The following is a 24,474-nucleotide window of genomic DNA, read 5'->3' on the forward strand; positions in this document are numbered from 1 at the left end:
TGCCGCAGCTTCAGACCATTTCCTCTGGTCCTGTCATTATTCCCCTGGGAGAAGAGGCCAACCCCCACCTCTCTCCACCCTCCTTTCAGGGAGTTGTAGAGGGCAATGAGGTCTCCCCTCAGCCTCCTCTTCTCCAAGCTAAACATGCCCAGCTCCCTCAGCCTCTCCTCATATGCCCTGGTCTCCAGAGCCCTCACCAGCCTGGTAGCTCTCCTCTGGACACGCTCCAGCACCTCAATGTCCCTCCTGTACAGAGGGGCCCAGAACTGAACACAGCACTCGAGGTGAGGCCTCACCAGTGCCCAGTACAGAGGCACCATCACTTCCCTGCTCCTGCTGGCCATGCTATTCCTGATACAAGCCAGAATGCTGTTGGCCTTCTTGGCCACCTGGGCACACTGCTGGCTCATAGAATCATAGAATCATAGAATCATAGGGTTGGAAGGGACCTCTGGAGATCATCTAGTCCAACCCCCCTGCCAGAGCAGGGTCACCTAGAGCAGGTTACACAGGAACATGTCCAGGCGGGTTTTGAATGTCTCCAGAGTTGGAGACTCCACCACCTCTCTGGGCAGCCTGTTCCAGGGCTCTGCCACCCTCAGGGTAAAGAAGTTCCTCCTCATGTTTAGGTGGAACTTCCTATGTTCAAGTTTGTGCCCATTGCCTCTTGTCCTGTCCCCGGGCACCACTGAAAAGAGCTTGGCCCCATCCTCCTGACACCCACCCTTTAAGTATTTATAAGCGTTGATAAGGTCACCCCTCAGACGTCTTTTTTCCAGACTGAAGAGACCCAAATCCCTCAGCCTTTCCTCATAATAGAGGTGTTCCAGTCCCCTAATCATCTTCATAGCCCTCTGCTGCACCCTTTCCAGCAGTTCCCTGTCCCTCTTGAACTGGGGAGCCCAGAACTGGACACAGTACTCCAGGTGCGGCCTCACCAAGGCAGAGTAGAGGGGGAGGATGACCTCCCTCCACCTGCTGGCCACGCTCTTCTTGATGCCCCCCAGGATGCCATTGGCCTTCTTGGCCACAAGGGCACATTGCTGGCTCATGGTCATCCTGTTGTCCACCAGGACTCCCAGGTCTCTTTCCACAGAGCTGCTCTCCAGCAGGTCAGCACCCAACCTGTCCTGGTGCATGGGGTTGTTCCTCCCCAGGTGCAGCACCCTACACTTGCCCTTGTTGAACTTCATAAGGTTTCTCTCTGCCCAGATCTCCAACCTGTCCAGGTCTCTCTGTATGGCGGCACAGCCTTCCGGTGTGTCAGCCACCCCACCCAGCTTGGTGTCATCAGCAAACTTGCTGAGGGTGCCCTCTATCCCCTCATCCAGGTCATTGATGAATATGTTGAAGAGGACTGGACCCAGTACTGACCCCTGGGGAACACCACTCGTCACTGGTCTCCAACTAGACTCTGTGCCCCTAATCACAACCCTCTGAGCTCTATCTTTCAACCAGTTTTCTATCCACCCCACTGTCCATTCATCTAACCCACACTTCCTAAGCTTCCCTATGAGGATGCTGTGGGAGACCGCGTCAAACGCCTTGCTTAAGTCAAGGTAGACCACATCTACCGCCCTCCCCTCATCTATCCACCTAGTCATGCCATCGTAGAAGGCTATCAGATTAGTCAGACATGATTTCCCCTTGGTGAATCCATGCTGAGTACTTCTGATAGCTTTCCTTTCCTCCACGTGCCTTGAGATGACACCCAGAACGAGCTGTTCCATCATCTTTCCAGGGATGGAGGTGAGGCTGACCGGCCTGTAGTTCCCCGGCTCCTCCTTCTTGCCTTTCTTGAAGACTGGAGTGACATTGGCTTTCCTCCAGTCCGCAGGCACCTCGCCTGTTCTCCAGGACTTTTCAAAGATGATGGAGAGCGGCCCAGCAATGACTTCTGCCAGCTCCCTCAGCACTCTCGGGTGCATCCCATCAGGGCCCATGGACTTGTGAATATCTAGATGATCTAATTGGTCCCTCACTCGCTCCTCCTCAACCCAAGGGAAGTCGTCTTCTTTCCCTGTTACTTTATTCAATGCCTGGGACTCCTGAGGGCTGGGCCGAGCAGAAAAGACCGAAGCAAAGAAGGCATTCAGTAACTCTGCCTTCTCCACATCCTCCGTCACCATGACTCCTGCCTCATTCAGCAGTGGGCCTACAACTTCTCTGGTCTTCCTTTTGCTTCCAATATACTTGTAGAAGCTCTTTTTGTTGTGCTTGATGTCCCTAGCCAGGTCTAATTCCAAGGCGGCCTTGGCTTTCCTTGTTTCATCCCTGCACGCTCTGGTGGCATTCTTGTAATCCTCCCAAGGGGTCAGTCCCTTCTTCCACTTATTATAAACTTCCTTCTTCCACTTGAGCTTTTTCTGAAGCTCCCTGCTCAACCATGCAGGTCTCCTGCGTCCCTTGGCCGATTTCTTTCTCTTAGGGATGCACCGATCCTGAGCTTGGAGGAAGTGGTCTTTGAGTATCAACCAGCTTTCTTGAGCCCCTTTGCCTTCCAGAGCCCTAGCCCACGGGATCTCTCCAAGCAGTTTCTTGAAGAGGTCAAAGTTAGCCCTCCTGAAATCCAAGGTTGTAATTTTACTTCTTGTTGTTGTTTTGTGGATAGTACCCATGATCCTGAACTCAATCATTTCATGATCACTACAACCTAAGGTGCCCCCAACCTTAATGTCCTCCACCAATCCCTCTGTGTTTGTCAGTACCAGGTCTAGAAGTGCTCCTCTCCTTGTTGGCTCCTGTACCACCTGTGTCAAAAAGTTGTCATCAATGCACTGGAGGAGCCTCCTGGACTGTGCATGCCTGGCTGTGTGGTCTTCCCAGCAGATATCGGGGTGATTGAAGTCCCCCATGAGAACCAGGGCCTGCGCTTGCGAGGCTACCTTCAGTTGTCTGTAGAAAGCCTCATCAGTCTCCCCATCCTGATCAGGTGGCCTGTAATAAACACCCACAACAGTGTCCCTCATATTTGCCTGTCCCTTAATCCTCACCCATAAGCTCTCAACCCGCTCTTCATCCGCCCCTAGTGAGAGCTCGATGCATTCCAAATGCTCTCTCTCATGTTAAGCTGGCCCTCCACCAGCATCCCCAGGTCCTTTTCTGCCGGGCAGCTTTCCAGCCACTCTGCCCCAAGCCTGTAGCGTTGCTTGGGGTTGTTGTGACTGAAATGCAGGACCCGGCACTTGGCCTTATTAAACCTCCTACAGCTGGCCTTGGCCCATGGATCCAGCCTGTCCAGCTCCCTCTGTAGAGCCTTCCTACCCTCAAGCAGATCAATGCTCCCACCCAGTTTGGTGTCATCTGCAACCTTACCGAGGGTGCCCTCAATCCCCTCATCCAGATCATTGATAAAGATATTAAACAAAACCGGCCCCAAAACTGAGCCCTGAGGGCCACCACTGGTGACCGGCCGCCAAGAGGATTTCACCCCATTGATCCCAACTCTCTGGGCACGGCCATCCAGCCAGCTTTTAACCCAGCGAAGAGTACACTTGCCTATGCCATGATTCACCAGCTTCTCCAGGAGAATGCTGTGGGGGACGGTGTCAAAGGCCTCACCAAAGTCCAGATAGACAACGTCCACAGCCTTCCACAGCGTCCACAGCAGCACTTGAACAGTTGTCCTGGTGCTGAATGTGTTTGAGGACGAGCCTGATCTTTTGAATTTTAGGCTGATATTTTAAGTTCTTAACCTTTTTTGTACCAGAAAGATGCATATTGTAACAGAATGAGTGATTGAACTGTCTGCCCGGTACCAAAATTCTCATCTGCCTTTGCAGTTTGGAATAAGTCTAAGTTCAGACTGATACTTTTTTTGATGGAACAAAACAAACTGATTTTGGAAACAAGGGGGGGGAAAGTATTTTCTGAAAGTAAAGAATGCCAAAGAAAAGCCTTTTGTTTCAGTTTACATCAAAACCGAAACATTTCTGGTCAGTTTAGCAAGTTTATCTTCCTTGTGGTGGCCCGTCGCTTTAGGAAAGAGGATGCAGACATCCCTGGAGGGGGGGCTTTCCTGCGGAACAGTGCGGAGTCAATAGGCCAACAGCATTTATGGCACAGCAGACTTTCAAAGTTCATTTTAACAGAGCAATACGCAACTATTAAAAGCTAAAATGACCAAACCCAGCAGCTTTACTCCTGTATATTGAGAGAAATTGTTGTTTGGTTTAGGGGCTTGCCCGTTTTGGCCTGAGCAGAATTTATGATATTTGGAAACTCAGTCAACCGGCAGATGAACGGAAAAAAGGTGAGTAGATCACAGAATCACAGATCCTCACTCTTCTCTCCGTGTGTCATCCTCCTTACAGCCGCACGGGTTTTGTTTTTTTTTATTTTTTGCTGGGATGATGGAAAGCAACACACTTCTTGGTGTTTTATATTTAATTTCCTCATGCGGTTATCGGGTGAAAACTGACTTCTCGATGGCGGCGTCATGGGCTGTGCTATTTTGGCTGCTTCAGTGGCTGGTGTTAATACCAGAAATGCTGAAGTCGTGGGGCTTGCTTCATGCAGCGCTCCCCACCTTTCCTCTGCGATGCCTTTTCCTGACTGCAAGACCCAGTAAACTCATAGATTGGGATTTTTTCCCCCGTGTTTTCCGATTTGACTTCATTTTTCATTTGTCTTAGGCTTTTCCTGTTTTGTTTTGTTTCCAAACCCGGTGTGTTGAATCCTCTCCCGCGTGCATTCCTTTCACTAGTGGATATAATTTAGGAAATAAATCCGGCATTGAAAATCCCCCCCTGTCCTGGCAACAGTAGGCAAATATCATTATATGTGGGGCACGGGACTTACTGAACTGCCACGAGTGATTGATTAGATGGGTGGTGTTATTTGTTCGTTGGAAGGTGAGCTACCAAGAAAACTCCTTGCCATCTGGGTAAAAAAGAGAACAATGCATGTCGGAAGGGCCTTGAGGCTGTGTCTGCCCTGAGCTCCTGCTCCAGCCTGAGCCGCTCTAAAGTCAGATTAGACTCTTTTCAGACTTTTTGGCGTCTTTTTCCTTCAATTTCCAAATATCTCTGGGGACGAAGGTTGTGCAGACTTTCTAGGACACGTGCTCTAGAGATAAGTGAGCTCAGGGAATGTTTGCCAACTGCTGAGCTCCGTAAACTTCCATACCCTTCATAGTACACCAGCTCTGTATCTCAAAGTGATGCTGCTTTGTGAAACTACCCGCTCTGATGAAAATATCGAGATTTGATGGTGTTTTGCATCAGTAAAGAGAAAATCCTGAGCGAAAACCACCCATCACGGCGCAAGGAGTACATCCCAAGACCCTGCATCCCACGGCAGCGGTCCGTCCGCTGCCCCACACTTGCCTTCCCTCATATATACTCTGAAATTCCCTCAAACGTACTCTGAAATTTGATTAGAATTAAACCCCACCATGCTATGCGTCTGTCAGATAAATTCATGTTATCTGCTACTTTCTTTTCAGCGAACCTTGTTATAAATGACTCCTTTATCAAAAGATGGGAAGAGACTCAGGGCTTCTTTGGGTTAAAGGAATATGCAGAGCGCATCGATGACAAAGACCTGGAAGTGAAGATTGCGATAGTGGAGAAATACAAAGAGCGGATCCCTGAGCTGGTGCAGAAGATTGAGAGCAGCCATGTGTCACAAGAAGCCATGGCAGGTAAGGACGAGCTGTGTCTTTGATAGAGGAGCAAATTTGGGTCTTTTTTCAATCCAGCTTCAGTGCTGAAACCAGCTCGTTCTGCAAAAAAAGCTACATTTGGATCAAGTCGAGCCTTTTAGGGAGAAAGGAAGTTGAACAGCAGCTTTTGGGGTACGTCTGGGGTGCCGGGTGGAGTTCAGTGCAATCAATCTGCTGCCAAAGGATTGCTCAGTGTCGGGGTTTGGGACGGATTGGGCAATGACGAGAGACAGATGCTCTCCCCCAGCCTCTCACTCCAAGGAGAGGAGGAGGAGGGATAAAGAGATTTAGGAGTTTAGAAGGAACTAAACTACTTTAATGAAATATTAATAAGAAAATAAAAAGAAAATAATAAAATAGATACAATATATACAAAACTGTATGAAGCTCCCAGAATGACATCACTGGCAGGCAGTGGGAAAGGCCCAGACTGGACTCAGCGACAGACGGGAACTGGATTCCAGAGCTGGAGTCAGGAACACACGGATCGGGATCAAAGGCAGACGAACAGACAGGGTCCTCCTCGGACGTCGGCCATTGAAGAAAGAGCTGTTGACCCTTTGATCCCTCAGCTTTTACACCAGGCGTGGGGCAGATGGGATGGAATACCCCTGTTGGTCAATTTTGGGTCGCCTGTCCTGTCCGCTCCTCCCCACAGGTGGGAGGAGCGTTTCTGTTTCCGACCCTCCAACGGGGCAAATAACAAAATGAGCCGACCTTTGTTATTATAGCAGGAAGCATAAGCAAGAGCCTCTCTGCTTACCATTCCTTGGGTTAACTATAAACCTTGGGTTTATCACTCTGAAAACGGACAGTTTTCTGCACAGCGTGCTGTTGATTTCAGGGAGTTAGAAGAGGCTTAGCTAAGAAGTAAAATTACTAAACAGAAAGTTGGTTCTGTTCACCTCAAACCAGGACACTCAGTGTGGCTTTGTGCCCAAAGGTTTATTTGCCTCTAGCAATATGTCCTGCAGTTGGAAAGCCCTAGGACTTTATCCTGCTTTTTGGGGTTCCTGTTGGAAGGAGGGAAATTTGCTGACTAAAATCTGGGGAGGGGACAAAGCAATCCAGTAAAAAATTCACCAAATAAAGAGCATTCCTGTTTGGGGGTTGGGGCTGAAGCACAGGCTGCTGAAAACCGGGGATTTTCCTTGGCAGGGAACTTGTCTTCAGCAGTCAGATTCCCGACAGAGCTGCTTTGCTTCTGATTTATATTTGGGGAGAAGTGAAATGAATGCAGAATGAAATAATCTCATTTGACTTGGCGCCTCGTGAGATTAAAAATACCATTATTGCTGCCACGACTGATCTTTTTTTTTCTTTTTCGTTTCCTTCTTGTTCCCAACGTGTGCTGGTTGCAGATTACCTAATAGGTACTGTCCATCAAGCCAAAGGCCTGGAGTTCGACACGGTGCTGATTGCGGATGACTTTGTGAAAGTACCGTGTCTCAGTGGAGATTACCAGAGAAGAACGAACTTCAGTATCGGTAAGGGAGCGGCTCTATGTGGTACCCACCCTGATCTGAAAGTGGGAAAGCAAAGCATGCTGCCGGCGCTTGTCCTGCAAGCCCGTCCTTGGCATTGTCAAGTGCCACTGGCTGTCCTAGTGATCATTGATCTAGTTTCCTTCACAGCAAGAGAGGAGCAGGAGAATATTCCTGCAGTCGAGCTTGTAGCCCTCTAGCAACAGAGAAAGACCAACTCCACACTTGGGAAACGGCCTCAAGTTGCGCCGGGGGAGGTTTAGACTGGATATTCGGAAACATTTTTACACTGAAAGGGTTATCAAGCATTGGAACAGGCTGCCCAGGGAAGTGGTTGAGGCACCGTCCCTGGAGGGATTTAAAAGACGGGTAGACGTGGCGCTTAGAGATATGGTTTAGTGGTGGTTTTTGTCAGTGTTGGGTTGATGGTTGGACTCGATGATCTGAAAGGTCCCTTCCAACCGAGGCGATTCAATGATTCTGTGATTCCATGAAAGACGCTGCTTTACTTAGGTGCCAGAGTTCATGCTCTGGAAGAGCCGGTCTCGTCCCAGTATGCAGAGAGGAGCCTGCAGAGTCAATCTAGAGACTGAGAAACTCCTCCAGGGCCAAGTCTGTGCCTGGGAGATGGAAAAACACGTAGCAGTGAGCTGCAGGTAGAGTCCTGCCTTTGCCCGGAGGGAGGAACATGGAAGGAGGCAGGAGCTATCGGTGGTGTCAGAAACTGCACAGCAAACACAGGAGAGCGCTGCAGAGCTGTGCTGCTCTGCAGGCTCATGCTCTGCCGGAGAAGCACCGAGTGTCCTTCTAGAATTACTAGCTGAAGCGTTAGAAGAATGGCAGAGCTGTTTGTTCTTGTTTTCTAAAGCTATTGATGACCTTTCCTCCAACCCAGGCATGTATCCTGAGGATGAATGGAACCTGCTCTATGTCGCAGTGACACGTGCGAAGAAGTGTTTGCTAATGTCAAAGTCCCTGGAACATCTTCTAGCATTGGCTGGGGTAAGTGAAATCTTTCCGAGGTAAGCAGTCGACAAGCCTGAGGGATGGGCCGCCATCCCAGAGGGAAGTGGACAGGCTGGAGAAGTGGGCCCGTGTGAACCTCATGATGTTCAACAAGGCCAAGTGCAGGGTTCGGCACATGGGTTGGGGCAAGACCTAGTATCCATACATGCTGGGGGCTGAAGGGGTGGAGAGCAGCCCTGAGGAGAAGGACTTGGGGGTGTTGGTGGACGAGAAGCTCAACACGAGCCAGTAACGTGTGCTGGCAGCCCAGAAACCCCCCGCAGCCTGGGCTGCATCCCCAGCAGCGTGGGCAGCAGGGCGAGGGGGGGATTCTGCCCCTCTGCTCCGCTCGGGGAGACCCCCCTGCAGTGCTGCCTCCAGCGCTGGGGCCTCGGCACAGGAGAGACACGGAGCTGTTGGAGCGGGGCCAGAGGAGGCCCCGGAGATGCTGGGAGGGCTGGAGCCCCTCTGCTGTGGGGACAGGCTGAGAGAGCTGGGGGGGTTCAGCCTGGAGAAGAGAAGGCGCCGGGGAGACCTTCCGGCCCCTTCCAGTCCCTAAAGGGGCTCCAGGAAAGCTGGGGAGGGACTCTGGAGCAGGGAGGGGAGCCACGGGACGAGGGGGAAGGGTTTTTAAACTGAAAGAGGGGAGATTGGGATGAGATATTAGGAAGAAATTCTTGACTGTGAGGGTGGTGAGCCCCTGGGCCAGGTTGCCGAGAGAAGCTGTGGCTGCCCCATCCCTGGAGGGGTTCAAGGCCAGGTTGGACGGGGCTCTGAGCAGCCTGGTCTAGTTGAAGCTGGCAGGGTGTTGGACTAGATGGCCTTTAAAATTCCCTTCCAACCCAAACCCTGCTGTGATTCCGTGATTCTAAATGACGGGGCTCTTGCAGTCGTATTCCCACCTTCTGCATCCAAATCTCTTCCAAACGTCTCGGGCAGGATGGGTGCTGACAATTTAAAAAGGTGCCAAGAGAGGCAGCACCCACTACCCATAAAATCTGCCCGTCTCCGATTAGTATGTTTGGAGGGGGGGGGTGTGATAGAGAAGCATAAAAAGTTATCACAGGATTCACCCTGATCTTAAGATTCACGCTGGCCGTGAATACCCTGAGGTCATGTCTTTTCCTCAGTTCACGCTGCTCCGCACCGTGATTTCAATAGCAAGACACGAAGTTGCAGCATTTTTTTCCGCAGTCCGTGCATTTTGGGTGTTGTCTTCCACGGATCCTGCGGGCGCGTGGGTTCCCTTTTCTGTCTGCAGCGGTTGCCAGCTCTTACTTCGCTTCCTTCCTCACGAGCTGCTGCTGGCTTCTGCTTGATTTTTTTGTTCCCTCCACGGGTTTGGGGTTTTTTTGGTTCGGTTGATTTTTTTAAAGAAAACCATCATGATGCAAGGCGTTTAAAAAAAAAAAAAAAAAAAAAAAAAGAAGAAACATGTTCCAGTAACTCAGCTCCCTCCGAGTGTTGTTGTGCCTTTTATTTTTTTTTCTTGTTTCTTAGGAGCATTTCCTTCGGGTGGAGCTGATGAGCGAGGCTGCGAAGGATGGGGCCACCCTCCCTTGTTGTGCGCCACAGTGTACGGGAACGCTGCCGTCCGACTGCCGGCTGGTTGTGAAGAAGCTCCCTTTGACTCACGTACGTCTCCTTTGAGATCGTGATTCTGAATCGGGAGCCTTCACGAGCCGCTCGGGTCGCTTGGGGGGGTCGCTCTTCTCTGTGACTGTTCTGAGCGATCGCACCTGGGAGGGACAACCCGAGCGCAAACTTCAGTGGAAGCGAGCGAGGAACGTCCCGTAGCCGGATCTCCTGCCCGCAGCTCCCCGGCCCTTTGCTTCTGCTCCCGACCCCGGCTCGTAATTGGGGTGGCTTCCCAACCGCGTGATTCAGGGTGGTGGTGCGGTTCCCACCGATCCACTCAAGCCTTGACCCCTCTTCTGAGACTAATTGTGGTCTCAGGTGGGGACGGTTTGGGGGGTTTTGTTGTGTCAGATCTCATTTCTGACTCTTGGAGCCTCCGCCGAGGCCACGGAACATCCGTCTGGGGTTAGCAGAGCATCCCTCACCCCAGTGACAATCTGACTTTTGGGTCGAGTTTTGGCTTCAGTCCCACCTTCTGGCTCTGGGGTTCATCCTTGCCCAGAGGCGCGGTGGAGGCCAAGCTTCCCTAGCGCTGGGATCTGCAAGCACACACTAAGTCTGGCGGAGCTGATGTCCACAACAAGACAGGTGATGGCTCCAAGCCATCAGCAGGGGACTTGAGCACTGAGATGGAGAAAACCTTGTTCTTCACCAACAAAGACCTGCACAGGGACATTTTCATTGTTGCAGCTATTAAACAAGCTGTCCCATAAAGGATTTCTTGCAGGTGGTGGCAGGAGATGCTTCGGACACATCGTTGCTCTCCTCCTTGGGCGTGAGGGGTTGTGTCCAAGGTTGGAAGCCTTCCTCCAGCCTTCCTCTTCTCTGAAATCTCCTCTCTTTCCCCCACAGAGCAATGGCAGCAAGGATGCAGGTGGCTACCTTTGCCGCGCTTGCACGCAGCAGCGCTTTGGCTCTCTGACACCCCTGACCTTTTTCCCAGCGCTTCAGGAACAGCCCATCTAGCTCTAGCGAAGTCCTCCAACTCCCCAGAGCCTTGGCTGCATCCCGGAGCCGTGCTGCGTGCGGGACAAGACCTCTTGTCACATCCCAGCTCCAAAATAAGGTGGATATCGGAGCAGGGTTTTGGAGCAACTCCAAGAGGAAGCCTCCAGGCTCTCTGCAAGGGGGTGTGAGACCTTTTCTCTAGCCCTGCCTTGCCCTCCGAGAGCTGGTCAGCATGGCCTGCATCTCTGCACAGAAGAATATGCACTATATAAACTGCATCGGACAGGACAACTTTTTAATCTTTTTGAGCATTACCAATCCATCATGTCGGTCGCCAGGAAAAGACCTCCAGTGACCAAACCAACACGATATCCCTGCCTATTCCGTCATGTCATGCCTTGGTGAAATCCCTCCGATCCACTGGAAGAAGAGGAAATGCGATGCTGAAAAGTACGCAAAGAAACGCTTTATTTCTAGGAAGCAGACTTTTTTCCTGGAGCCTGTTTTAATGGGGAAAAGTTCATTATCAGCTCTGGGAGGAAGTCGTTAATATCTCCCAGCTGAATTAATTTTCCTTATTTGCAGCTGAGGGGTTTCCCTAGACTCTGTTTTCCTTCTCCCTGCAGCAAAGCACAAGGGAAGAAGAGAGGCAGCATCTGAAGAACTGCTGTGTTTTGGTTTGGTTTCAGTCTAACTCAGAGATAAACGGGAGAGCATTTTTAATCTTGAAATTAAATTTGTAACAAAACAAAAAAAAAAGCGCCTTAATGCTTTCTTTTTTCTTTTCCCTTCTGTTAAGAAGTCGTCTTGGGTTGCATTTCTTTACCAACCATCACGGTAGCAGTGGTGCAAGCAGCACGGTGCTCCTGTAAATCAGGTGGTGGCTTACGCTCTCTGAAGACACCGCGGATCATAGAATCATAGAATCTTCATGGTTGGAAATGACCTTTGAGATCATCGAGTCCAACCAAACAACCTACAATCTCTGCCACTAGAGCGTGCCCTGAAGTGCCACATCTAGACGTTTCTTCAACACCTCTAGGGATGGTGACTCAGCCCCCTCCCTGGGCAGGCTGTTCCAGTGCCTGACCACTCTGTCAGTAAAGTAATTCTTCCTGATATCTAATCTAAACCTCCCCTGCCACAGCTTCAGCCCATTTCCTCTGGTCCTGTCATTATTCCCCTGGGAGAAGAGGCCAACCCCCACCTCTTTCCACCCTCCTTTCAGGGAGTTGTAGAGGGCAATGAGGTCTCCCTCAGCCTCCTCTTCTCCAAGCTCAACATGCCCAGCTCCCTCAGCCTCTCCTCATATGCCCTGGTCTCCAGACCCCTCCCCAGCCTGGTAGCTCTCCTCTGGACACGCTCCAGCACCTCAATGTCCCTCCTGTACAGAGGGGCCCAGAACTGAACACAGCACTCGAGGTGAGGCCTCACCAGTGCCCAGTACAGAGGCACCATCACTTCCCTGCTCCTGCTGGCCACGCTATTCCTGATACAAGCCAGAATGCTGTTGGCCTTCTTGGCCACCTGGGCACACTGCTGGCTCATGTTAAGCTGGCCGTCCACCAGCCCCCCCAGGTCCTTTTCTGCCAGGCAGCTTTCCAGCCACTCTGCCCCAAGCCTGTAGCGTTGCTTGGGGTTGTTGTGGCCGAAATGCAGGACCCGGCACCTGGCCTTATTAAACCTTCTACAGCTGGCCTTGGCCCATGGATCCAGCCTGTCCAGGGCCCTCTGTAGAGCCTTCCTACCCTCAAGCAGATCAACACTCCCACCTAGTTTGGTGTCATCTGTGAACTTACCGAGGGTGCCCTCAATCCCCTCATCCAGATCATTGATAAAGATATTAAACAAAACCGGCCCCAAAACTGAGCCCTGAGGGACACCACTGGTGACCGGCCGCCAAGAGGATTTCACCCCATTGATCCCAACTCTCTGGGCATGGCCATCCAGCCAGCTTTTAACCCAGCGAAGAGTACACTTGCCTATGCCATGATTCACCATCTTCTCCAGGAGAATGCTGTGGGGGACGGTGTCAAAGGCCTCACCAAAGTCCAGATAGACAACGTCCACAGCCTTCCCTGCATCCAGAAGGCGAGTCACATGGTCATAGAAAGAGATCGGGTTGGTTAAGCAGGACCTCCCCTTCCTAAACCCGTGCCGGCTGGCCCTGATCCCTTGGCTGCCCTGCCCTTGCCGTGAGAGCTCACTCAAGATGATCCTCTCCATGATCTTTCTTGGTACCGGGGTCAGGCTGACAGGCCTGTAGTTCCCCAGATCCTCCTTCCGACCCTTCTTGTAGATGGGTGTCACATTAGCCAGCCTCCAGTCATCTGGTACCTCCCTGTTGACCAAGACTGTTGATAAATGATGGAGAGGGGCTTGGTGAGCTCTCCCGCCAGCTCCCCGAGTACTCTTGGGTGAATCCCATCCGGCCCCATCGACTTATGTGCATCTAGGTGCAGAAGCAGATCATTGACTACTTCCTCCTGGATTATGGGTGGGTTGTTCTGCTCTCCATCCTTATCTTCCAGCTCAGGAGGCTGAGCACCCTGGGGATAGCTGGTCTGACTATTGAAGACGGAGGCAAAGAAGGCATTAAGTATCTCAGCCTTCTCGTCATTGGTTGCAACTTTTCCACCCACGTCCAGTAAGGGATGGAGATTCTCCCTGGCTCTCTTTTTGTTGATGTATTCATAAAAACTTTTTTTGTTGTCCTTAATGTTAGTAGCCAAGTTGAGCTCCAGCTGGGCTTTCGCCTTCCTAATTTTCTCCCTGTATAACCTAACGAGATCTCTGTACTCCTGAGTTGCCTGTCCCTTCTTCCCAAGGTGGTAAACCCTCCTTTTGTTCCTAAGTCCCATCAGAAGTTCCTTATTCATCCAGACTGGCCATTTTCCCCGCCCTTTAGACTTGCGACACTTGGGGACAGCCTGCACTTGGGCCTTTAAGATTTCCTTCTTGAAGAGCATCCAGCCTTCCTGCACCCCTTTGCCCTTCAGGACTGTCTCCCAAGGGACTCTCTCAACCAGTGTCCTGAAAAAGCCAAAGTCCGCCCTCCGGAAGTCCAAGGTGGAGGTTTTGCTAACCCCTCTCCTTACATCACTACGAGTTGAAAACTTGACCATTTCATGATCACTAAACCCAAAACGACCTCCGACCACCACATCTCCCACTAGTCCTTCTCTGTGAACAGTAGGTCTAGCGAGGCACCTCCCCTGGTAGGCTCCCCTACCAGTTGTGTCAGGAAGTTCTCTTCCATGCGCTCGAGGAACCTCCGAGCCTGCCTGCCCTCTGCTGTGTTGTATTTCCAGCAGATCCCCGGCAGGTTGAAGTCCCCAACCAGAACAAGGGCTGGCGATTGCGAGACGTCAGCCAGCCGCTTATAGAAGACTTCATCCGTCTCCTCATCCTGGCCGGGTGGTCTATAGCATACTCCCAGCACAACATCTCCCGTATTTCCCTTCCCCTTCAACCTTACCCATAAAGACTCGACTTTACCATCACTGGAATCTAGCTCTATACAATCAAAGCATTCCCTAATGTACAGAGCCACAACCCCGCCTCTCCTTCCTTGCCTGTCCCTTCTGAAGAGCTTATAGCCATCCACCGCAGCATTCCAGCCGTGACAGTCATCCCACCACGTTTCCGTGATGGCAACTACATCATAGCTGTCCTGCTGCACAATGGCTTCCAGCTCATCCCGTTTGTTGCCCATGCTACGTGCATTCGTGTAGATGCACTTGAGCTGGATCGTTGTAGCAGAGCCCATGTCATGTAGAGATCAAAACCAAAACCGATTTCAGTCTTGGACATGGTCCCAGAGCCATGAGCCATGCCTGCTGGAGGAAGCTCGTGCATCCTGTTGATTTCCATGGTCATTCATTGAATGGCAGCTGCTTCGCTGGCTCTTCTTTCACTTTCGAAGCACTGGCTCCAGATGTTCCACTCACCTAAGCACGCGTAGAAGTTCACCCAAGACTTGGATGTTGGATGTAACAGCAAAGCTTGGCGCAGACCTTGGACCAGGAACCTCCAGCGATCCCTTCCAGCCTCACCTGTTTTCCACGCATCCCACAGTACGTTGGGGAGGGGCAGTGCTGCTGCTGGACGGTTTGGTCCATCACACGTCCAAAGCGGTGCCTCCTCCAGCTCCGATGGTCCGGATCAGTGGCCCAAACAGGAGGACAAGACAAAGCAGCGAGGAGAGGAGGTGGAAGTTAAGTTGTTAGATACCTGCTGGTTTCCAGCTGACTGCTAAACACCCTTTTGCCATCCAGCTGAGCGATGGCAGCTGCCACCTTGGGGTCACCCTTTGCCTCTAGAGCACGGCAATACTGGTGGCCCACGAGCCCTTGTTGCTGCAGAGATGGATTTCACCCCAACCCAGCTCCCCGCCGTCCCCACTGTCCTCTCCACCATCGCAGCTGCTGACAAAAAATCAACGCCTGTGTGCGCATTATTTTATATACAATATATACACATTTATCCATAAACCAGCATCAGTATCAAGCTGCCTCTTCTGGAGCAAGGGAGGAACGAGTAGAAAAAAAAAAAAGCTTATGAGAGACAGAGAAGGGAAAAACCGCAAAGGAAAATACTTCCTAGGTCGTGCCTTCGGTCTTTGGTAGTGTCTATAGTGAAATCGCTCCTGCTCGTGGTCCCCTGCGAGTGGCCGGAGCTGGCAGGCACCTGGGGTCGGTGCCGAAAGTGCGTCCGAAGGATCCCTGAGCTGCGTACGAGGGCCAACCCCTGCAACCGCAGTGGAACGACGCCGGCGCCGTTTGCTGCTGTTGCAGGTTCACCGGCAAACGGCTGAAAGAGAGCGGGAATGGGGTGAGGACGTGGCAGAGGGATGCTCGGCCAGGTCCCTCCCTCTCTGTCTTCCACGAGCAGCGACGCTTTCTGGGTTTTGGGGCAATTTTAGTGCAAAGCAGCTCTAGGGAAGGGGCCGGCGTCCGGCTGGCCCAACTCTTGCCCTGCTCCCGACCAGGGAACGGGCGCTACTTGGGTCAGGGCAGCACAGCTTCGCCCCCAGCACCCAAAACTCCCTTCCCTGCCCCTCAAACACCCTCTGCTGGGGCAGGCAGCCCCCGGCTCGCTCCCTGCCACCCACCAGCACCCACAGGACTACCTCCTCCGAATTCTGACTGCCAAAACAGAACACCCACCACCTCCACGCCACCCCGGGGTGCTTGTGGGCTCACCCACCCCCCGTCCAGCTGCGTGATGGGACACCCGTGCACCTTCAGGCGCTGGAGTAGTCTCACCCCGAGAGTCACTTGTTCGGGCTGGGAAGAGTGGCTGCGTGTCCCTGGGACGAGCATGCTCCGTGTGGAGGGCGGCTGGGGACCAGGATGTGCTCTGCCACATGCTGCCACCGCTCAGGGAAGCGTCCGACTTCCCGTCCAAGCTCCGAGCATCCCCTGGGATGGCGGGTGCACTGAGTTGCCCAGCGGTGGGTGCTCAGCCCGTGGGGGAGACAGTGGGTAGCAACATCTCCTCAGCAGCGGTAGCCACCATGGGGATGGCTGTCACTGTGTTGTCCTGCTCTGCGTGCCTGCGGAGGGAAGAGGGGCATCACCAGCACCTGAAGAGCTTTCCCCAGCTTTCAGGAAAGCGCAGAGGCCGAGCACAACTCATCACCGGCGCGGAAGGACCTCGCGGGGCTTGGCACACTTACGTTTTCATCCTCCAGCAGCAGCAGGCCACGACAGCAGCGACCACCAGCACCACGAGCCCTGCGGGAGAGATGCGGCGGAGGATGAGCACCTTCCAACGCATGACCCAACTCAAGCAAAACGTCTCCACGAAGCGACAAAAACGCTTCGTGCACGTTCACAAGGTGCCCTCCCCAGCCTGGGAAGAAATTTGGGTGCTCCATCCTTTCTCCCTCAGAGGTATCGCCCTTGGCATAAACTTCCCTCAGCGCCAAGGAGGGCTTTTAGGCTAAAAAATGGGAAAAAATAAGCCTCTGCTTGCCAAAATAAGCTTTTTTGTGCGGCTTACCAATGGAAGAGGCCAGGGTCCGGACGGAAACTGGAAAAGAGAGAAATTGAGATTTTTAGCTGCAAAGCCAGGAAAGAGAGGGACGCTGGGGGACCCTCACTAAAAAGGGGGTGGGAGATGAGGACAAAGTGCATTGAAAAAGTAAAAGAGACTTCGCTGGTTGAAACCAGTCCCGTTGGTGGGTTATCTCCCCCGGGGAGGCGGCCTGACCTGCGGCGTGGTCCCTGGGGGCAGTGGGCAGCAGGGTTGTCCCCAGAAATGTCCCCTGGGCTGTCCCCTCTCCAGGTGTGGATGTCTCCAGTGGTGGGGGCATCTTCGGCAACATGGACGTCTCCAGTGATGGCCCATCAGGTACGGGTGGCACGGGTGACTGGCCAGCAGCTCCTGGCAGCGTAGGCATTGCTGCTGGAAAGGGTCTGGAGGTTGGGCTGGCGTCATTGGTTCCTGCCGGGGAAAATGGTGTAAAAGCTTTTAATTTAAAAAATTAAAAGGCACGCTCCAGGTAGCGCCGTTATTTCAGTGCTCAGCTTTGTGCCCACTTCGGGCAGGTCTCGGTGGGGACCACACAGCCCATCCGGCAGCTACGAAATGGCATAATTTCAGGAAATTGAATTAATTCGATCACATAATTGAAATATTTTGCTTTCCATGCCACAGTGGTTGTGGTTTTGCTGTGATCGCGTTCACGGCAGCCCCAAACCAACCCCCCTGGGCGGCGTTTGCCCCTTCCTCACCGCTCTGGGTCGTCCTCGCGGTGCGTGGCGCGGTCGGGAGCTCGGGGCTGGGAGTCAGCGGAGGTAGAGCTGGGTCCCCTTCGAGAAGGCACAACAAGGAGACACTGTCAATGGCAGCGCCCACACCACCCAACACCCTCCTCCGCCACGCTGGTGATGGAGGTGTCCCCCCTCCCCGGTCCCCCTCACGTCGCAGCTGCTGAGCGAGGGCTTACGGATGCATTGCAGCGTGGTGTGGGTCCAGTCGGGCTCGGTGGAGCCGTCGCGGAGGATGCACTGGATGAGGCTGGAGGTACCGGCTTTGCGTTTGTAGCCCGGGTTGCAGGTGTAGCGCAGGCGGGCGTTGAGCAGTGTGTTGTTGCCCACATCGATGTGCGCGTTGGCTACGTCCTTGGGGTGGCTGCATCGCGCTGGTGCTGTGGGGGGGACAAAAGAAAAAAAAGAGATGGTGATCGCAACAGGGAGGTTGGGCACCCTCCAGACCTGGCTCGCTGTGCTGAACGGCACCCAGCGGGGTCAAATCCTGCCAAGGGGTGGGAATGGGCTATCGGTGCTGCCCCGGGGCTAGGAGAGCCTCATCCAGCCTGCAAAAAGACGCCGGTGAGGTGGCTGTGCTTGTGCACAGGGGCTGGAGAAGGGGAAAGCTGCGTTTCCGGCATATTTGTGGTCACTTGTAGTGGATCCTTCGGTCACCAAAGCCTTTTTGCAGAATTTCGTCTCCCTGCCAGTGACTATCCCAGCCCAGCAGCCCCGGCTGCATCCTGCCACCAGCTGCTGCCTTTTGGCTGCACTTGCAGCCCCCTTTTTCCTCTGCTCATTTTGCAGCTGGATATGAAAAATTCCAGACGCTGCGTGAGTCCTCCAGCCACTTCCCGGGGGTTTTTTCCCACTGGAGGCTACAGCCAGCGGCCCCGGAGGCAGCTGAAAATTGAGCATCACGTGGCGGGGCAATGGGGCAGTGACAAGCTATGAGCTATGGCTTTACTTATCCCCAGAAGGGCTCATGCTTCCCTCTGGCCCTAATTTGAGGTTGGTTTCGCAAGAGGATGTTACAATTTCACTTCTTTTCTCTGCTGCAATGGAGAAAGTTTCTTGGTTGCCCCAAGACTGTGCCTGCGCTTGGCACACTCCTGCCGCAGTGTGGGAACGGCTCACCCGTGACCTCCGTGGCCAGCTCCTGTCCCCCCAGGCGAGACGTGATGCTCCAACACCGGGATGGAGTGATTCACGGCAGGGATTAATCCAGGCTGGAGCAGTCCCCAGCTGGGATGGAGTGATATGTGGCCAGGATGTGATGCATGGCCACGACAGAGCAATGAATGGCCAGGATGTCATGCATGGCCAGGATGGAGCGATGCATGGCCATGACATGATGCATGGCCAGGATGGAGCAATGCATGGGCAGGATGTCATGCCCGGCCAGGATGGAGTGATGCACAGCCAGGATAGGATACATGGGCAGGATGGAGCAATGCATGGTTGGGATGGAGCAATGCGAGGCCAGGATGGAGCGATGCGAGGCCACGATGTGATGCACAACCAGGATGGAGCGATGCATGGCAAGGATGGAGCAAAGTGTGGCCACGACGTGACGCACAGTCAGGATGGAGCGATGCATGGCCAGGATGAAGCGATGCATAGCCAGGATGAAGCGATGTGTGGCCATGATGTGATGCACGACCAGGATGGAGCAATGCACGGCTGGGATGGAGCGATGCGTGGCCAGGATGGAGCGATGTGTGGCCAGGATGGAGCGACACGTGGTCACGATGTGATGCACAGCTGGGATGGAGCAATGCATGGCCAGGATGGAGTGACGCATGTCCATGATGTGATGCGTGGCCAGGATGGAGCGATGTGTGGCCAGGATGGAGTGACACGTGGTCACGATGTGAAGCGTGGCCAGGATGGAGTGATGCATGGCCAGGATGGAGCAATGTGTGGCCAGGATGGAGTGACACGTGGCCACGATGTGATGCATGGCCGGGATGGAGCGATGCATGGCCGGGATGGAGCGATGTATGGCCAGGATGGAGTGACACGTGGCCACGATGTGATGCATGGCTGGGATGGAGCGATGCGTGGCCGGGATGGAGCGATGCCTGGCCAGGATGGAGCGACGTGTGGCCAGGATGGAGCGACGCGTGGCCACGATGTGATGCACAGCCGGGATGTGATGCGCAGCATGGATGAACTGATTCCTGGCACGGACGAAGCAATGCCAAGCAGGGATGAAGTGACATCCCGCTGCGATGGAGCAGTGCCCAGCTGGGATGACGCACATTTGGAACGGAGGGATGCACAGCTGGGCTGGGAGCTGGGACGGTGATGGGAGCACAGTGGGGATGGGACCGCAATGGCGGTGGGGACAGGAGAACAACAGGGATGGGAATGCGCTGGTGGTGGGGACAGGAGAGTGATGGTAGTGGGGACGGGAGCACAGTGGTGGTGGGGACAGCAACACAACGTGCTCCCTCAGGCACCCAAAACACCTGGAGATAAAAATCTCCCTCATCCTAAAAACCTCCTACCCCAATGTATCCCCAGAACATCTGGGGGGGGGTCTGCTCCATTTCGGTGCTCAGGTGGGTCCCTTCCGTGTCCCCCAGTGCTGGGACACCCCTAAAAGCTGCAGCCGCCATGCCTGGAGAGCAGGAACCGATGTGTGCTGAGCGCACCAGTTCCCAGCCTCCGCTCAAGGCAGCGGCGAAATTTCTGGGAGCGACTCGAGGGAACAGCAAGGGCTGTTTCCCAATGCCCTCACGCATCGCTAGACATGAAGCCATGCCATAAAATGAAGGAAAAGCCTTTCCAGTGCCACTACAACCCCCAGCCACGTCTGCAAAAGGAGCGCAGCGGGAAATCCAGCTGGAAGCATCAAAAATATCCTGGAATAGCAGGGACCTGCGAGTCCCGCTTATGCCTTTCAGCTTCTAAACCCGATCTCATCATCCTAATGCCACCAAAGCACTTTTTTTCCCATTGATTTGACCTTAAAATAATCTCCTCTTCCAAAAAATGCCCAAGTCCTTCGATGGCAAGACCCCAGTGTCTCCGACTCTGGCATCTCGTGCCATCTCTGCATGTGTTTCAGTTCGTTTGATGAGGCAGAACACGTGCTAAGGGGGAAAGGAGGAGGAAATCTTTGGGGATTCAGGTTTCTAGTGTTGCTACAGCCCTGGAGATGCGAGCCCAAGATTTAAGCTTTCTTTTCTATCTCGGCAGTGAATTGGAAATGGTGTAAAATGCGGATGGACAGGGAGAGCCGTGACCGTGATAAAGCTCTTGCTTCCAAGCAAGGAGATCTTCGGTAAATACAAGCCTCTCCCTCTCTCACTTGTTTTTTTATTGAAGCGGATTGATGAAATTCCCTGGATCTGGGCACCACTGGGGACTTGCACGCAGAAAAAAAAAAACAACATCAGTCTTCTGTTTTCATGTTTAATTCAAGGAAAAACTCACAAGACTCTCCCAGGACGGCCAAAAGCATTTCTCCACTTGTTTCCGCTCCCTCGGAGCTTTGCAGGTCACATTTTCCCACTGATGTGTCAGCCCAAGTGCTCAAAGGCTCATCGCATCGTTAGCCAACCTCCCAAATGAGCTGTGGTGCCGGGTACCAGCCTTCCTGGGAAAATACTTCTGGCTGCCTTATTTCCATCCAAATTCCCTGCGTCCCGCTGACATTAAATTTCCAGGTTGAAACACATGCACAATAGTCGGAGGTTTTTTGTATTTGCATGCTTACTTCATGTTTTCACTTTGCTTTTTGGCTTTCTCCGCCAGTGATCTCAAATGATGCCGATGAGGATGAAGCTCATCCCGGCATGTCAGGAAGCAACCCAGCCAGGCGCCGGGCACGTGGCCAGGATGAGTCCCAGGGATGGAGATCCTTCAGAGTGCTGTCATCCCACGTCGCGGAGATGTTCCCCTCCGGCTTTACGGGGCTGCAGGGGGATGCACAACCACAACCAGATACCGGAGAATCCACACTGGGAAAACCTGATTGTTTTTCCTAGAAAATTATCAGCCGAAGGGCCAGACTGGCACTCATTTTCTGCTAATGGTTTAAAAAGAGAAAACTTGGAGAGAAAAGAGACATTTCAGAAGTCTGTGTCCAAGACTGGAGAATTCACAAGAAATGCCAAGAATCACAGAAATAAATAACACTTTTTCACGTTTTTAACTGGAAAGCATTTACAATCGATCAGCTGTGCTGGGGATGGAAAGTGGGAGCGGACGTGCTGCCCGGTGCGAGCATCGCAGGACGCGTGGCTGCGGCTGGTGCACAGGGGCTGCGGCACCTCCCCAATTACCAGTCGTTTGAATTGAAAGCAATGAATATTACTACTGTTCTCCAGCCGTTTTCTGCCCCAAACGATGGCCCTGATTGCATCGCTGCTCCCAGGAATATCTCCTGCAGGTCTGGGATGGGGCCGTTGGAGGTTGGAGGGTATTGCCTTCATGGTAAGCTATTTTTAGCCTGCTCCTGAATGTGCCTGGCGTTGTCACTCTTAGTTTTGCTGCTGGAGTCATTTCACAGCCCTCGCTGCACCTATCAGCTGTTTAGAAATAAGGATAATTTCATTTTCTAAGGCGTTGCAGCTTCAGCAGCAGACAGGAGTATGGTGGGTTGACCTTGGCCGGACGCCACGTGCCCACCGTGCCGCTATCACTCCCTTCCTCAGCAGGGCGGGGAGGGGAGGAGAAAATAAGGTGGAAAAAACCCCCTCGTGGGTCAAGACAAAGGCAGTTTAATAAAGCAAAAGCAAAGGCTTTGTGCATAAACAGAGGAAACCAAAAGATTTATTCTCTATTTCCCATCAGCAGGTGATGTCCAGCCACTTCCCAGAAAGCTGGTCTTCGACATGCGTAGAAGTTGCTCCAGAAGACAAATGTCATAAGAATGAATGTCCCCTTTTCCTCCTCATTTCTCTTAGTTTTTATTGCTGAGCAGACGTCACATGGTATGGAATATCCCTTCGGTCAGGTTGGGCGACCCGTCCCTGGCCGTGTCCCCTCCCAAGACCTTGCCCACATCAACCTTCTGGCGGGGAGGGGGGATGTTGGAGAGACAACCCTGATGCCACCACCGCCCAGCCAGGAGGGAAAATTAACTCCATCCCAGCTGGACCCAACACAAGGTGCCAGAAGAACGGCCAGCACTAAAGCTGTCCCCTCCCGCCTTTGCAGTCCCTTCCAGACTTATTTCTTGCACTTCCACACAAATCTTTCACAATTCTGATGTTTTGAGTTAATTAAATGTTTCCTAATCGTCTTGTCGCTGCAGCCAGCAGCTCCCTGGGGCTCTCAGCATCACCGGCTCCTCTGCTGTCTGCGCTGAGCCGTGACTTGAGGGTGATTTTTTCCCCCGAAGTTGCTTTTGGAGAGGCGAGACGCGAGGTGATCCCCGGCCCAGCAGCGATGCCGGGCTGTGGACAACCGCCAGTCCCACGGGAAATGCACGGACTCCACCCGGGGTGAAATCCCGCGGCGATGCTGCTCCCGGGGGTCCCTCTGACGGACCTTAACAATCACCCCCAGCCTCCCCTGGACGCTGGTGGGGAGGTGGCGTGGGAACCCGGGGCGGGAGGTGGGCACCCGGGGGGGGGGGGGTCTGCAGGGGGAACGCGAGGTGCCCGGGGCGCAGCGTGGGTGCCCCGGGAGGGTACGTGGGGCACCTGAAGAGAGGTGTGGGCTAGCAGGGAGCAGCGTGGGGGCCCCGGGCACCCCGAGGAGTAGCGTGGGCACCTCGGGAAGCTGAGCGAGCACCCCAGGGACGGAGCGGGCACCCCGGGGAAGGCGAGGGGCTTTGCCGGCGGCGGACCGGGAAGCCCGGGGAAGCCCCGCTTACCGGCGTCGGCGGCGGTCCAGGGCAGCAGGAGGGCGAAGGTACCGCAGAGCAGCGGCAGCAGCGGCCGGGCCATGGGAGAGAGACGGCGGAACCGGGGCCAGGCCGGGCCGGGGGGCTCAGGGCTCCCGCGGGGGCTCCGCGGCGCTGCCCCGCCGCCCGGCGTGGCCTGACCCGCCTTCTTTCGGTTTCGCTTTCGACACCGGGGCAACCTGGAGGGACGCACCGCCCTGTCGGGACGGGGAGCCCGGGGGGAGGGAGGGGATGCAGTGCTGGGGAAGCTGCGGGGACAGCAATGTCCCCCGGGGGGGTTCGGTACCCGAGGGGGGACGCAACACCCGGGCGGATGCAATACCTGGGGGGGGGATCACAGAATCACAGAATGGTTAGAGTTGGAAGGGACCTTAAAGATCATCCAGTGGCACCCCCTGCCCTGGTCAGGGACACCTCCCACCAGCCCAGCTTGCTCCAAGCCCCGTCCAACCTGGCCTTGAACCCCTCCAGGGATGGGGCAGCCACAGCTTCTCTGGGCAACCTGGCCCAGGGGCTCACCCCCCTCACAGCAAAGAATTTCTTCCTAATATCTCATCTCAATCTCCCCTCTTTCAGTTTAAAAACCCTTCCCCCTCATCCCATGGCTCCCCTCCCTGAGCCAGAGTCCCTCCCCAGCTTTCCTGGAGCCCCTTTAGGGACTGGAAGGGGCTGGAAGGTCTCCCCGGCGCCTTCTCTTCTCCAGGCTGAACCCCCCCAGCTCTCTCAGCCTGTCCCCACAGCAGAGGGGCTCCAGCCCTCCCAGCATCTCCGGGGCCTCCTCTGGCCCCGCTCCAACAGCTCCGTGTCTCTCCTGTGCCGAGGCCCCAGCGCTGGAGGCAGCACTGCAGGGGGGTCTCCCCGAGCGGAGCAGAGGGGCAGAATCCCCCCCTCGCCCTGCTGCCCACGCTGCTGGGGATGCAGCCCAGGCTGCGGGGGGTTTCTGGGCTGCCAGCGCACGTTGCCGGCTCGTGTTGAGCTTCTCGTCCACCAACAACCCCAAGTACTTCTCCTCAGGGCTGCTCTCCAGCCATTCTGTGCCCAGCCTGGATTTGTGCTTGGCATTGCCCCAACCCATGTGCAGGACCTTGCACTTGGCCTGATTGAATTTCATGA

General features: G+C 54.0%; 2 protein-coding genes across 4 annotated transcripts in view; one reads left to right on the plus strand and one right to left on the minus strand.

The window, feature by feature from the left end:
• FBH1 (F-box DNA helicase 1) overlaps window positions 1–11,451 on the plus strand; it is a 34,919-nt gene extending 23,468 nt beyond the window's left edge. For 2 of the 3 annotated variants that reach the window (XM_063323735.1, XM_063323736.1), the window contains 6 exons: window positions 4,177–4,252; window positions 5,447–5,644; window positions 7,027–7,152; window positions 8,045–8,151; window positions 9,655–9,789; window positions 10,645–11,450. In XM_063323735.1, coding sequence (XP_063179805.1) covers window positions 4,177–4,252; window positions 5,447–5,644; window positions 7,027–7,152; window positions 8,045–8,151; window positions 9,655–9,789; window positions 10,645–10,758 — 756 coding nt within the window. In that variant the 3' untranslated portion in view covers window positions 10,759–11,450. Of the gene's footprint in view, window positions 1–4,176; window positions 4,253–5,446; window positions 5,645–7,026; window positions 7,153–8,044; window positions 8,152–9,654; window positions 9,790–10,644 lie in introns of all 3 variants that reach the window. The other variant, XM_063323737.1, reaches the window with a different exon arrangement.
• A 2,639-nt stretch (window positions 11,452–14,090) lies between these two features.
• Window positions 14,091–23,817, minus strand: IL15RA (interleukin 15 receptor subunit alpha). Its single transcript, XM_063323743.1, has 8 exons — window positions 23,332–23,817; window positions 17,696–17,896; window positions 17,481–17,558; window positions 16,957–17,190; window positions 16,747–16,776; window positions 16,421–16,478; window positions 15,984–16,297; window positions 14,091–15,552 (listed from the first exon to the last, which is right to left on the minus strand). The coding sequence occupies exons 1-7, from the start codon at window positions 23,402–23,404 to the stop codon at window positions 16,204–16,206; spliced, it is 768 nt and encodes a 255-aa protein (XP_063179813.1). The 5' UTR covers window positions 23,405–23,817; the 3' UTR covers window positions 14,091–15,552; window positions 15,984–16,203.
• Window positions 23,818–24,474: the final 657 nt, after the last annotated feature.

This window comes from Chroicocephalus ridibundus, chromosome 1, assembly GCF_963924245.1.
Source record: "Chroicocephalus ridibundus chromosome 1, bChrRid1.1, whole genome shotgun sequence".
Lineage (NCBI taxonomy): Eukaryota > Metazoa > Chordata > Aves > Charadriiformes > Laridae > Chroicocephalus > Chroicocephalus ridibundus.